This window comes from Pecten maximus, chromosome 8 (assembly GCF_902652985.1).
Source record: "Pecten maximus chromosome 8, xPecMax1.1, whole genome shotgun sequence".
Taxonomy (NCBI): Eukaryota; Metazoa; Mollusca; class Bivalvia; order Pectinida; family Pectinidae; genus Pecten; species Pecten maximus.
The window spans coordinates 9,911,646-9,928,364 of NC_047022.1; the positions used below are offsets into that span (position 1 = coordinate 9,911,646).

General features: G+C 35.7%; 1 protein-coding gene across 1 annotated transcript; it reads left to right on the forward strand.

Annotated features, from left to right (window-relative positions):
- Positions 1 to 9,615: 9,615 nt before the first annotated feature.
- LOC117332106 lies at positions 9,616 to 11,712 on the forward strand. The gene has a single exon (XM_033890990.1). It carries the CDS (start codon positions 9,616 to 9,618, stop codon positions 11,710 to 11,712), a length of 2,097 nt encoding a protein of 698 aa, XP_033746881.1.
- Positions 11,713 to 16,719: the final 5,007 nt, after the last annotated feature.

A 16,719-nucleotide genomic window follows, 5' to 3' on the forward strand; every position in this document is an offset into this window, starting at 1 on the left:
AAGGTTGTACAAAAGGTGGGTTTTTGAAACATATTCGATTTTTTCAAATTTTTAAAAATCCGGTTAAAAATTTTAATTTGGTGTTTTTTTTGGGGGTAAAAGTTTAATTGAAAAAGGGCAAAATCCTTGTATATAAATGGGGACTTTATGGATGGGGCATTTAAAAACATTATTTGGTAAATTACCTAAGTGAAACACGGTATTAATGTTCTTTCTGGTTAGCATGTCCAACACACACATAAAGTTTAGAAAGACCCCAACCTATATATTCAAGTGCCTATAAACGTTATAAATTTTTCGGCCGAACATTTCATTTTAAGCAGGGCCATGTTGCTGGAAAATCTGGGTTTAAATTCCAAAGAAATTTGTTTTATTACTTTAATTTTTATATTCATCCAGAACATATCAAGTTTTACAGTATATAAAAAAAAAATCAAAATTTAATAGATCATTAAAACTTTTTAATTTTTATCTTCGATTAAAATTTTTTAAAAAAATGAAACCAAATAAAAACTGGCTTACTAGTTAAGACCTAAAAAAGTGGACAACTCTTTAAAACACAAAAAACTAAATAATTTTAAGGGATAAAAAAAAGTAACCTGTCCGCTTTTGGCTCGAACCAGCGACCCTTTTCATAAGGGAAAAAAATAACAATAGGCCCAAAAGGGAAAATTCATGTTGTATAACTGTAAGTTTTTCTTATACTCCACTTTTTACTATTTCCTTTATTCACAAAAGTTTTTTTTACCCCAAAAACAACCACAATCCCGGGCTCTTTTGGTCCCAAAAGGAAGCATCAATGGCTAAGCCTTCACCCCGGACCCGGGCCCCGGCCTTTAACGGAGGGATGTTTATCTAAAAACGAAGCAACTTCCGTCAAACAAGTCCCCCAGAACTTCACATGTTATTTCCCAGGACCCTACTTTTCCTACCAATCACACAAAAATGTACTTCTTTATAGAAATGCACCCACAGATAAAGTACCCGCACAGGGAAAAAGTAACACGAGCGTTTTAAAATTTGGAGGGCCACAGAACTCCGTAACAATAATAGTTATAAACAAAATTTCATTACGATAATTTTTAAATTTTTAAACCCAAAACCCCTTTACTTTAAAACCACTTCGGGTTAAAAAATTATACCCCAAAAACGTTTTTTTACGTTTTCCAAATTTCCCTTTTGGACAAAAACACGTTTTATTTTGGGGTTTTTTTTTTTTTTACGTTTTTTTACAACGGGGGAATTCAAAAATTTTAGCTACATAGTTCAATCCAAAAACGAAGAAAATAAAAAAATTTAATTACCGGGGTTTTTTACCCAAACCCAATTCCCCACCCAATTTTTGCCTCCAAAGTTGGTTAAAATAATGGCCATGTTTAATTGGCATTCATTGGTTTTGTTTAAAATTAAAAAAAAAATTAACAAAACCCAAAAACAAATGGGAATTAAATTTTAATTAAAAAAAAACATTCAGGGAGTCACCCAAATTAAAAAACACCCATATACGCCCCTGTGTAAACGTGATCGGGGGTTTATGAAAATCAAAGCACCTTTCAAAAATTTTGAAAATTTTAGCGATTTTAAAATTCGCGCCGTCTCCGCGAAAAATAGCGCAATTCACTGTAAAAAAACCCCTATGGTTTAAACTAAATTTCCCCCAAAAATTGGAATCTTATATTAAATTTGACCTTCCTTTTTAGTTTCAAAGGGGCTGCCCGGGGAAAAAACCCACAAATAATTTTAAGGTCCCAAAAATTTTCCCAGTTTAGAATTCGAAAACACAGGGGTTGGTTTTAAATCAAAGTTTAACAAAAAATTTTAAACGAAATGGTTTTGCAAAAAACCCCCTTTTCCCCCCCCCCCCCCCACTTTTCAAAAAATCCAAAATTTGGGGCCAAAGGGGGAAAAACCCAAAAAAAGCGGGGCCCCCCTTTTTTAGAACCCGGGGTTTTAAACCCCCAAAAAAAAAAAGGGTTTTAATGTTTTTTCCCCCCTTGGCCAAATTTCAGGACCCAATTTTTGTAAAAACCCCCAAAAAAAATTTTTTTGGGGGTTTTAAATTCCAGAATCGGGCAGATGAGGAGGCAGACGTTGAAACGGAAATGGAATTAGCTAAACTACATACATATGTAGATGTGTTTTCGACATTATTGAATCATCCATAAAAATTGAAAAGATAATTGTAATTTACTTTATTTGGATGTATTCAAAAAGAGTGAGAGTTGACTCGGCCATGAAGATGATGGCGACCTCTACTCAAAAGAGAGACCTGTTCAAGCAAATGCCGAAAATATGAAACAGTAATTGCCAATGTTGTCCCAGTGGACAATATAATGCTGTTATCACAAATGTAATAGTCGTGATAAACCTAGTCTTTATAAATATAGTCTTTTTATTTTTTGTCTATATAGATGATATGGTTTCACAGATACAATTGTTGTTATACATTTTATATATTAATACATGTAGTAACGCAACTATGCTATGGTTTTATTTTATATGTAATGATGTAAAAGCAGACTCGTCCAATCCGAAACTCTCTACAAACCGGTAAAATTATAGAGTCCCACTGAAGAACATTTTCTTCAACTATATGATGTTTTTATTGTGATAAATAAAGTATCTTTCGTACTATTGTAAATAAATTTGTAATTTTAGCTATAAATCAATAACATGACAATACAAGGTCAACATTATTGATACGGAGACCCGTTTAGGAGAAAAACGTAAAATATTTGAACATTTCTACAAATAATGCATAGGCCAAACATGATCAATCCATCAATGAACTGCTCGGTGAACAGAACACGATCACTCCATCAATGAACTGTTCGATGTACAGGACATTATCACCCAATCAATGAACTGTTCAGTGTACAAAACACGATCACTCCATCAATAAACTGCTCGGTGTACAGAACACGATCACTTCATCAATGAACTGCTCGGTGTACAGAACACGATAACTCCATCAATGAACTGCTCGGTGTACGGAACACGATCACTCCATCAATGAACTGCTCGGTATACTGAACACGATCACTCCATCAATGAACTGCTCGGTATACAGAACACGATCACTCTATCAATGAACTGCTCAGTGTACAAAACACGATCACTCCATCAATGAACTGTTCGATGTACAGAACACGATCACTCCATCAATGAACTGCTCAGTGTACAGAACACGATCACTCCATCAATGAACTGCTCGGTGTACAGAACACGATCACTCCATCAATGAACTGATCGGTGTACAGAACACGATCACTCCATTAATGAACTGCTCGGTGTGCTGAACACGATCATTCCATCAATGAACTGTTCGATGTACAGGACATTATCACCCAATCAATGAACTGCTCAGTGTACAGAACACGATCACTCCATCAATGAACTGCTCGGTGAACAGAACATGATCACTCCATCAATGAACTGCTCGGTGTACAGAACACGATCACTCCATCAATGAACTGCTCGGTATACAAAACACGATCACTCCATCAATGAACTTCTCGGTGAACAGAACATGATCACTCCATCAATGAACTGCTCGATGTACAGAACACGATCACTCCATCAATGAACTGCTCGGTATACAGAACACGATCACTTCATCAATGAACTGCTCGGTGTACAGAACACGATCACTCCATGCATGAACTGCTCAGTGTACAAAACACGATCACTCCATCAATGAACTGCTCAGTGTACAAAACACGATCACTCCATCAATGAACTGCTCGGTGTACAGAACATGATCACTACATCAATGAACTGCTCGGTATACAGAACACGACCACTCCATCAATGAACTGCTCGGTATACTGAATACGATCACTCCATCAATGAACTTCTCGGTGAACAGAACATGATCACTCCATCAATGAACTGCTCGGTGAACAGAACACGATCACTCCATCAATAAACTGCTCAGTGTACAAAACACGATCACTTCATCAATGAACCGTTCGATGTACAGAACACGACCACTCCATCGATGAACTGCTCAGTGTACAGAACACGATCACTCCATCAATGAACTGCTCGTTGTACAGAACACAATCACTCCATCAATGAACTGCTCGGTATACTGAACACGATCACTCCATCAATGAACTGCTCGGTATACAGAACACGATCACTCTATCAATGAACTGCTCAGTGTACAAAACACGATCACTCCATCAATGAACTGTTCGGTGTACAGAACATGATCACTCCATCAATGAACTGCTCAGTGCACAGAACACGATCACTCCATCAATGAACTGCTCGGTGTACAGAACACGATCACTCCATCAATGAACTGATCGGTGTACAAAACACGATCACTCCATTAATGAACTGCTCGGTGTACTGAACACGATCATTCCATCAATGAACTGTTCGATGTACAGGACATGATCACTCCATCAATGAACTGCTCGGTGTACAGAACACGATCACTCCATCAATGAACTGCTCGGTATACAAAACACGATCACTCCATCAATGAACTGCTCGGTGAACAGAACATGATCACTCCATCAATGAACTGCTCGGTGTACAGAACACGATCACTTCATCAATGAACTGCTCGGTGTACAGAACACGATCACTCCATGAATTAACTGCTCAGTGTACAAAACACGATCACTCCATCAATGAACTGCTCAGTGTACAAAACACGATCACTCCATCAATGAACTGCTCGGTGTACAGAACACGATCACACCATCAATAAACTGCTCGGTGTAGAGAACAATATCTCTGCAGCCATTTTGTGGTTTCTCACATGGTTCATCAAGCGCTACTGGAGAAACAGGAAAGACCACAAGATACCGGTGTGTGAGATAAACATGTATGCTCTAATATCTCCTCAAACAAATCACTCTCACTTTGTTGTTTGGTGATCAATACTTATGTAAGTCTAACTACCAAAAATGTTAGGTTAAGATGTTTTCATGGTTTGCCGCTAAAGTTGTCCAAGCTAAAAGTAATTGATCTGGGGACAGAAAAGAGATATAGAAATTTCCACTGTGACGGGTAAACTGGAAATTCCTGTTTCGTTTTGGACTGTATAAACACATAATATAATTGTATAACGAGTCGAGGAGGTGTTACACAACAGTGCACTGATTCCGTGTATAGAACAATACTGGGTATATAATGGGTATACCCGATCTAGGTAGGACGTAGAACAATCAGTGTGGAGATAATTGGTATGTTGGTCCAATTGATAAGTATTTGCTGCCCCTGGAAAATGGAGGTTGTAATTTTTAGGATTTATATGACGGAGGACAACAACTAAGTAAGTAGTTACTTATAAAATGTGATTGAAGTGTCGGTGTCGTCTTGTTGTCGTCGGTACTGAACTGGCTAAACTCGTTATGGACTGACATGGCATACAATTGGCAGTTGGTAGTCTTATTTCCATATACAATTCAACGTATCGTATTCGTTTATAGGTTTGACTGCTTACACATGCACACAAGTAATACACACACACACACACACACACACAAAGGGGGAATTGAATGATAGAGTTTCATATTTACTTCCTGAAATCATTCGTGTTGTGACTATTTTTCTGTGAAAATCATGATATATTCGGGATATTATCGTATTCAGAATCGTGCCCTGTTGAATTCTATATCATTACACAATCGTTAGATCTTACACTTCAAAGAAGATTAAAACATGATTTTCTTTTATTTTCTTGATTTCCTAAAAGACCTAAAAGACACTTTTCAAAAAATCGATTTTGTAGACTTTTTCACTGTTATATTATGTACCATTCCAAAAAAGCAATGATAACATTTTATCGTTTCTTGCTTTGGTCAGGAATTTATACACATTATTATTTATTGATATACAAAAACTTAAATGGATTCGACAATTGTTCAGAATATATTATTACGTGCATATAACTAATGATTTATTACTTTGTAAAGCAAAGCTGATACGTTTATACCCAATACCTGCGTTTATAAGCATAAATCCTTCTTAAATCTTGTCAAAACATACACTGGTGTTTTTATGCTAAATAAAGCATAGAGGAGAATATACACTGCAAAACATTCAGAACAAGTGTCTATTGGTTCGCGAAAACTAGATATTCTCCAATAGCCATATCGTTAACTCGTTAAAATTTTATTCATTTGTCTTCAATGAAAATCGCGAAATTTATGACCCGCCTAAACAACCGGCTATATGGTAGCTATATCTGATATCATTGCTTTAAAAATGCTTATCCATGCGGAACAAATTTACATCAGTAATGCAATTTTGATAATTGATTAAACGAGAAGGGACATGATTTAAACTAATGAATTAGCACAGAGCCCATTATACACTATGCAGGTGTACTGTGAGCCTAGATATTATCAATCTGTAGGTAATTCTATCAGATAAAACACAACCAAGTGATTCACTAAACAATACAAGCGTCACGAATATTATTGTTTTGTTTGTCTAAAGTGTAGACAAAGATATTTGAATAATCATAAAGGGAGGTTAAAAGCTGAGGATTATCATGAGAAGTTGAGAGACGAAGTTTACATAATTATAAAGACCTAAAAACAGGGTATGTAGTTACAACCAAAGTAATGTACAGGACGGTATCTTACTCAGATCATCAGTACAAATGTATGAGTGTTAGATATCCAGAGAAAAACTGTTAAATCTTATATTGCAATTTTCATCCTTAGCTCAATGAGTATGTGTGTGAAAGACTATCCATTGATTTTAGGCCATGACGTCATCAGTTTCAACGCCATGTCAATGGACAAGTTCAATTTTAATAATGTGATTCAGTTTTATTCCAGAAAAAGATAAAAACAGATCCTTCGAATACCCACTTAATACGAATTCCCTATTTCCGTTGTTGTTATAACAGTACAATGTATCAACATTCTTCAATTATTCCCTTTGAATATACTGCGTAATGCTATGCTTTCTTACATAGTCATGTAATTTTTTTAACGTACACGGTATGAAATGAAAAATATCAGGTATTCCAGTATATAATTAGATTTGTCCTAGGCATTTTATCAATATATATAAAACAAACTTGATTGACAACACAAACGACAGATCCATGATACACCAGAGGCTTAAGAATTTATAACAAATACCCGTATACAGAACAAACGTATACAAAACGTATTCGTGTTTAATGCATAGGAGAGGCGTCAGTTTGAAATACATATGTTACTCAATGGACAATATAGGGTTAAACACAGCACAAGTATAGTATTAGCCCCTCTGGATTGTACACATATACCAAGTACCAGTCTCGGTACTACATATAATACTCACAATACTGACATAGGTCTAGTAATAATCTCCTGATAATCTATAATGCTGACAACTGGTATAGTCTAGAAATTATATACAAATAGCCATAATACAGACCATAAGTATTGTATAAGTCATAATATAATCTACAACACACACTTATCACATGTATAGTTTTAGTACAAAGTGTTGACTACAGTTATGGTAGTAGCCTCGGTTTCAGTTACAAATGCCTAATGTTAGTTCACAGGTATGATACAAGCCCTGGATAACGTTTGTTTCTGAAACATACGCGTTTTAGATTGTATTCATTGTCAATATTAATCAGGGTTAAAGATAAATATTCACAGCTCCTTTACCGGCTGTCAAGACCAGGTTGTACAAAAGTTGCCGGTAATTTGAGCGACCACATATTACTGCATTGTTGCGAAACTGCATTAAATATCCGGTTAAGACTTTTAAATGTTGGATTGTTTATGTTGTGTACTAGTTTATTGAAACGGACTACAATCACTTATGTGATATAGACTATAGCGACTCTTCCGACTGGCATGGCGGCATGTAAACATTGATGTAAATTACCTCAAGTGAATACACGGTATTACTGTTGCTCTGTGTTGAGTCATGTCCATACACACACATAACAGTTTAGAACGACCCCAACCTATATATCTCAAGTGTCACTAGTAATCGTTATAAAATTTCTCGGCCTGAACATTATCATCTTGAATGCAGGTCCTATGTTGCTCTGGAACTCTTGTTGAAATATCCAAAAGAAATGTATGTTTTATTAGCATTACATATATATATATCATCCAGAACAATATGCACGTATACCAGTATATAAAAAATGCAAATCATTCAATAGATCATTAAAACACTTTCATAATTTGATCATTCATATTAAAAATTTTTAACACAAATGAATCCAAATAAAACTGGCTTACTAGTTAAGACCTAAAAGAGTGGACAAACATTCTTCTACAAACACAAGAAAACATAAATATTAAGAGGAGTAATAAAAAGTAACCTGTCCGCTTTTGCGCTCGAACCAGCGACCTTTCTCACTGAAGGAAAACATCATACAACTAGGCCAAAGGAAACTTCATGCTTGTATAAGCTAGTAAGTTGACGTTATACTCTCAGCATTTGCACTATTCCTTCATTCACAAAGTTTTTTTTACCCAAAGACAACCACAATCGAGGCTCTTTAGGTCCAAGGAAGCCACTCAATGTCATATAGCCTTCACCTGGAACGGTCAGCGGTTCCTTTAACTGGAGGGATGTTTATACTAAAGCCATACGGAAGCAACTTCCTGTCAATCAAGTCCACCAGAACTGTCACATGTCTATTCCGAGTGACCACTACTTACGTACACAAATACACACAAACATGTACATTACTTTTACTACGAAATGCACCCACAGATAAAGTACTCGCGCACAGGGAAAACGTAACACGAGCGTTTTACTATTTGGACGGACACGACAGTAACTACCTGTAATCAATAATAGTTATATAAACAAAACTTTTCATTACAGATACATATTATTAGCTAATGTATAATCCATGACCCTATTACATTGATATAGCGCACCCATCGCACTTGCTGGATAAAACAACATATACCGTATATCGGTTTTTTTAGCGTATGCCAAATTTCGCGTTTTCTGTACAAAATGACACGTTTTATTTTTAGCGTTTTTTTTTTTTTTTTAGCGTTTTCACAACGTGTAATTCAAATTTTAGCGTACATATGTGTCATATACAACAAAAACGAAGAAGTACAGTAATAATAATAATTTATCTACACGTTTGTTTGCTTCAGCAAACTCAGGTATGTCCCTGACCAGATTTTCTTTGTCCTTCCATGTAACGGTTACAAATCGTAGCATGGCCATGTTTCACTTGGCTATGTCACTCTCGTTATGATTTCAAATATACAAATATATAAATATCTATACAAAGGACAAAACATATGGTCAACTGTGAGTACATTTTAATTGAATAAAACAGTTCAGCCGAGTCACGGCCAATTAAAAACACCTATATACGGCATGTGTAAACAGGTGATCGGTTCATGACAACACCCCTACAAGGGAGCTAACTCTTACAGTAAAATGTGACCAATTTTAGCGATATCTTAAAATTCGCGACCAGTCTGCTCGCGAAAATAGCGAAAATTAGACACTCGCTAAAAAACCCGATATACGGTATAAACTACAATTAACGCAATCGTAATTAATTGGAATGCTTATATTCAAATTTGACCTTCTATTTTCAGGTTGAGTCAATAAGGGGCTGCCAGGAAGATACTCCACAACATCAATGTAATGGATCCAAAGGATGCGTCCCAGTTGATTTGTAATCATCTTGATGAGCATCATGGTGTTGGTTCTGAGGAGAAAGTCAAAGTCAGGCGTTTACTTAAATATTTAAACGAGAAATCGGTTCACGCAGAAATGTCTCCACAAGGTTTTGAGCCTGTATTTACTGGCTCTGCAGCAGAGGGATTAAACTTCCAAAGTTCTGACGAGGATTGCATGGTTATAAACAATAACGTCAATGTAATTCAACCGCACGATGAAATAGCAGAAAGAGATGCCAGTAAAACTATTCTGGTCATGGATAACACTGACTGTAGGCCTGGGCATACTTTACTCAGACTTCAACGGAGAGGTGTGCTTATGAACGACGTGGTCATGAACTCAATAACTGATTTCAGAGGCTCAGAGTATTTGTCTAGCGAGAAGTTCAGAGATAACACTGTAGAGATAGGTTCTTACCCACACGGTCCCTGTTCAACAAAAGTTATTAATGACTTGGAAATCGATTATGCAAACTGTTTCCACTGCCAGTCATGGCTAGAACAAAGCGACTTCAGAAATCGTACCAAAGACTGTTCATGGCCATCCAGACAATTAGTCAACAAAATTGTGAAAAATGGTTGCCACGCTGTTGCAATTGGTGACAAACATTCTAGACTCTTCGCAATGCAATGGAGGATTTCTTTTGCACGAGCCGAAAAATCTCTTGTCTGGTCGTTCAATCACGTACAATTGAAAACGTATGCCTTGTTAAAAATTTTCCTGAAAGAGTGCATTGAAAGCAATCCGTCAACACGTGAACTGCTTTGTTCCTATTTTATGAAGACAATTGTTTTTCATGCCATAGAACATAGACCGTCTATGTGGGTGGACGACAACATTGTTAAGTGTTTTTGGTATTGTTTTTCTATACTACTGGAATGTGTACAGACCGGATACTTGCCAAATTACTTTGTGCTTGCTAACAACCTGTTTCATTCCAATGTTACGGGGGATAACAGAAATAGACTACTGAACGTGCTGGAAAGATACTATGATAAAGGCTGGACATGCCTATTTGATTGTCTTCGTTCCACAGTTCCACAACGCATAGGTCATGATAAAAGGAATAAGTTGCCAGGAGACGTTCTTCGGGAAGCTTATCATGATGAATACATCTGGTCGCATTTCCATTTGTATTGTAACTTAGTAGATATCGATATTGCAGATGCCTTGAAGTTAGTCCAGAGAGTATTCCTGAATACGCCCGATGACAGCCTATGTGATACAGCAGTGCTTTACTTTATTCATGTCATCAGAAGAAGTATTTGTAGGAGCTACATTGCAGACCCGACCAACGGTACTAGCAATAAATCTGCCTACAGGCAAATCAGAAGAAACAAACGGTTACTTCACTTGTCGTCAGCCACAGATGTCAGTAGTGGACTGTTATCACTGGCAACGTTTTACTACAATGTTGGTTGTTACACCAAAGCCTCGGAAGTGGCAAGTTGTGTGGTGTTCGCCTGTCAAAAAGGCGGATTATTACAGAGTCATGGTGATAGGGACGATGTGGGATACGAAGAGGAGATGTGTGGTAAAGGATACACACTGCTACAAAAAGCTAAAAGTTCTTTCGTACATGAATACATTATTGACAAAACGTCAAATAAATTATATCCCCCAGAACTATTTGAAGTGGTTGATAGAAACGCGAACGATATTTCTCTCCCGCTACTGCCGTACGCAATCTTTCTTCTTGTGTTGTCTACCTTCAGACTTGGTGACATCGACCAGTCACAGACAATGCTCGATGATCTTATAGCTTTACGAACCGACGCTATCTACGGCGTACGTCACTATCCCATCTTGGACAGTCTGGTCAGGATATGTCACGAACTGTTGGGGAACACAAGTCAAGCCATCAAATCGTCTGAAGGGTCATGCAGAAAACTTTCTGACAGCCCAGCCGCCTTAATCAAGATTGCTGACCTTCGTCAGACTCGGAATGATGAACAAACAGGCAAAACAGACTTCAACACATTAGATTACTGCAATGTTAAATATCACAAAACAATGTACACAGCTGATCCAGACAATTTTATTAAAATGTCTTGGTTTTAAACAGCGATTTACCGATTACAGCTGACTGTGTCTAGACTGGACTCTGTCTAATCTGGATCCTAGTCCCATCGGTAAAATATTGTAGCCCTAAAATTCTTTCTTTTCTATAGTAGTTTAACTGGGCCTTATCCGGACTCTCTCAGTTATATAATCATGCTTAACTTTAGTGAATCTACTCCGTGCAAACCAGGTCGGCTTCGTTCTCTGTTCTAGTGTGCAACATTTGCTTTGATGGCGCCCAGTGGGTGTTCAGTCAGTTAACCCTGCATTGCCACTGCCAATGTAGACACGGTCAGTCAAATACCTGAAATCTTTTCCCGTATAACTGCTTAAATATGCAAGCGAGACTTTCAACTGAGGTCTGTATGACTGCGAAATACCCTGTTATAGAATAGAGGATGGTGATATCTCCCTTACGGGATATCTCCTCCGCTACCTAAAGGACCCACGGAACCAAATGATTTCTCATAGACGATAATGTTAACGTTTACAACTGTCCTGCTTAAATGGAGTTTTCAACACTGGTCAAGTAGCCCTAATTTTGAAGTATATCATCTCGCAAACCTGTAAATAGAATAGTTAAAAGTTCTTTCAGTTTGAACGGGGAAAACCCACAATCTATTTTAGATTTGGTTACGTGGTCCTTATATAGAAGATAAACCCAAAACTGGGAGTATTTCATCTGAATGGGAAAAAATACACTTCTTGACAGCTTCCGACCAGTTTTTCCTGGTACGGACACAGAGTCGAATCGGAGATGAGATGAGGTGGACTACATAAGCATATTTGTGGCATTACATTAGTGATTTAAATTAAAAAATACAGGTTTAACCTCATTTGAATTAATTAAATCAAAGTACTGGAAGTACTGTAAACGAACATTATTGTTTAATGCAAAATCAGTAATCTTCTAAGTTTTAAGTTGATAAATTTACTGATATCGGTTAAGGAATTAATTGCAAATAATTTGAAATGTTTGCAGCTGTTCTGATTTGATTGTACACATGCATGTTTCTGTAAGGTCCTAATTGAAATTGGAAGTTTGTTGATCTATCTTGGATCGATGAAAATAAAAGATGTCTTCTTTCTTTCGGGAAGGCATCATCAGTTATAATACAGCCAGGACTCTGTGACCTTATTGATGCCAACTTCTAATATGCACTAAATTTAGGCTAGTTCCATCGTTAGTTTGGCATACATAGTTATATTTCAACTTAATATGATGAAACAAACATAAAGAATTACTGAAAACCAAAACCAGAGCTGCTAATCAAGGCCCGAATTAAGAATTATTCTATTGAAACTGTACTCAAGCATTTATGGTACTTCAAAACAAAAAAACCTGACTCCTTTTGTTCAGGAATCATTTGATGTTAATCAATCTGTAAATGAGAAGATAAACTTCTGGTATAATTACAGTATTGTTAACAATGTGATAAAGAATAATAACCAGATAAAGACTATCTTCATCGAATAATTCAGCAAACAGGAAAAGAAAACTTCAAGATTCATTTTCAACTTCAAACCTGATCACAAAGATTACAGTCCATTCGATGGGACGACACATTCCCTATTTATTGTCCTTTTCCAATGTTGATCATCCAATCATACTGAACCACACAATTCAGCAATGTAATTGCACAAATCACACCTTTATGTGGAGAGAACATTTTTGGGGGTGTTATAATATTCCATAACTGTATGCAAATTGTGAAGCATTCCATATCTATAACTATATATATACAGTACTGTATATATTTACACATATCAAAATTGGAATGACACGGGAGATTTGCGAGTTTAATCATCAGTCATGGGAGGTTGATGTAAAATGTTATATTTACCGGGGTAATTAGTAATTTTGAGAATATATTTATGAAGCTCTATTCTGTACATTCTACCAGTGCTTAGAGAATGGACACAATGATATGTTCTCCAATGTCAAAATTAATCATATGTAAAATATTAAGGGTTTATTCGCCATTCTAGGCCTGATTGCCGTCATAGTAAAATTACCAAAATGGACTTGAAATCAATATTTTTAAGAGAATGATCTATGACTTGAATATTTCATAAAAATAATGTAATACATCGTTTATTCACTTCATTCAGATCTTCAGACACCATATAATTTGTGAAGTCATTTATAGAAATATATGAACCATTTTGTTATTGATTTATAGTTCACACAAGTAAGCACTAGATGTAAGCAGTAAGTATATGTACCGCTATCTACTGGCATGACTTTGAGTACAGTAAACTACACTCGCTTTGTGGATATTGACCGGATAACATATATTTACATACTAATTCAATTTTAGAATTGTAACTGCAATCTTGTAAAACCATGGCACAAATAGTCATCTGAACATTTGTTGTATTTTCAGTTTATCAATTCATTGATTACTCCGTGTTTGAAGTATGGTGTAGCGAGAATTTCAAGTCTTGATCATGACTTGATGAAAATTTTAAATTAACAAATTATTAAAATGAATTTGTTTGAAAAATAACACAAGTTCCACAGCAATATTATATAGAGAATCAATCACAATATATCAAAAGTTATAAAACTACAAATAACAATTAACGGCTGAATATCAAATTAAGTGAATATCACAAGTATTTTTGCATTTGTTTTTAGATAATCCGGATTTCCGTTTTCCGGCTTAAAAAAAAACGAGAAGTATTTTAATTGCCGTTATAGTTGAATTACAAAAATGGACCTGAAATCAGTATTAAAAAAAAGAATGATCTATGACTTGAATATTTCATGAAAATAATTTTATACATTGTTTATTCACTTCATTCAGATCTTCAGACACCGCATAATTTGTGAAGTCATATATAGAAATATATTAACCATTTTTGGTATTGATTTATAGTTCACACAAGTAAGCACTAGATGTAAGCAGTACGTATATGTACCGCTATCTACCGGCATGACTGAGTACAGTAGACTACACTCGCTTTGTGGATATTGACAGTATAAAATATATTTACATACTAATTCAATTTTAGAATTATAACTGAAATCTTGTAACAGCATGGCACAAATAGTCATCTGAACATATGTTGTATATTGAAAAATTATTTAGGTAAATATTAACTCATTTGCTTGACTTTTAGAATTGTAACTGGAATCTTGTAACAGCATGGCACAAATAGTCATCTGAACATGTGTTGTATATTGAAAAATTATTTAGGTAAATATTAACTCATTTGCTCGACTTTAATTTTCAATTTATCAATTCATTGATTACTGTGTTTGAAGTATGGTGTAGCGAGAATTTCAAGTCTTGATCATGACTTGATGAACGTTCTAAATTAACAAATTATCAAAATGAATTTGTTTGAAAAATAACACAAGTTCCACAGAACAAAACAAAATTAATGGCTGAATATCAAATTAAGTGAATATCACAAGTCTTTTTGCATTTGTTTTTAGATAATCCGGATTTCCGTTTTCCGTCTTTGAAAACAAAATACGTAGACGTATTGCATAGTAAACGTAGCCATATGTACATATGTAACAGCTGATTTCAATCAGATTGACTTAACATGAACTTAACACCGTCTCAGTAGTTCGTCACAATCGAAAATTTGATCGTGAATTCGGTATTTTGCAAATTCTTTCAAAATACTTCCAGGTAAAGGAAAAAAATGCATATGGTCTCTATACACACACCAAAGATTAATAGATCCTATATTGGGTCCATTCTCTCGTTAAAATATCGATTTGGGTCCACTATCGGCCATTTCGGTAATTCAACTCTAACGACAGTCGGGCCGCGATTCGCAAATGAAAAATTAATTTAAAATTCGTAAACCTCTAATATTTTACATATGATACAATTAGGCATTGAAAAACATATATGTGGGTCAATTCTCTGAAAATAATGCCAATTTATATTATAATTAAGCCCCATTCCATTTTTCTTCGTTTCCGTATTTCCAAGTCTGCTTCACCTGTGGTCCGTTTCAGTAAATATTCTAGACTTTGCCGAAATAAAAACAAGCTATATAATTGTTCATTTTAAACATGCCAACTGCCAACCACACGTATCTAAAAATGTTATTGTTGATATCATCTGAATATTGCCGTAGTTATCTGTCACTTCGATTGTAAACCCATTGCCAAAGTCATGGAAGAATCGACCAATCAAATTGGTTTAACGTTTGAATTCCGTAATCTTGCAGTTACCTCCCTTACAACAGTAAATACGTTCCAAGTATCGCCTACAACAACCAATCCCGTGCACATGGCAACAAGATATTATCATTTGCATTTGATTTATTGGTCGTTTTCGTCAAAGGAAAATGGAATATGGAAATCGATGACAATGTTAACGCTATGACCAGTCACCCTGACCACAAATGCCACCTAGTATCTACAGTACCTTTCTCGCAAACATGTACAGTAACATACAATGATCGTCTCGTACCTATAGTATGATACAATGTATCGTCTCGTATGCCGTTATTGATATATTTTTTTTCTAAATTATACCAATACTCATCTAGTTGATAATGATGTAACATTCTAGAATATATATTACACATTTAAGTAAATCGCGGACATATTTGCAGACCTATGCTATAATGTCAGCCGTTTTGGAATGAACACGGAAGAGCAAAACTTTCTAATCATCCTGAGACGAATGCGCCTGCGCAATATTTGATTACATAAATATATTGACCTGGAGTTATTCGCAAAGTTCAGGTTCATTTAGTCTTCACATTTCGCTAGCGTTATGTATTTCTCAAATCGTATGCATCTTGAAAACATCTACTGAATACATTTCAACATTTTCGGTAAAACTACTACATAAAACGAAGATGTTTTTGCCAGTAAATTATTTGAAGCGTAAGGCTTGGGGGCAGCCATATTTCATTGAAACAGACAGTAGATGGCGTATTGGTGAATGTGGCTACCAAATATGGTCATATTTCTCAGTCCAGTTCTTGATGGCAATAACCGAACATTAATGTTCGTTTAAAAAGGATGAC

Coding starts and splice junctions, on each gene's coding strand:
- LOC117332106 (XM_033890990.1), top strand. CDS start 9,616: ATGGATCCAAAGGATGCGTCCCAGTTGATTTGTAATCATCTTGATGAG.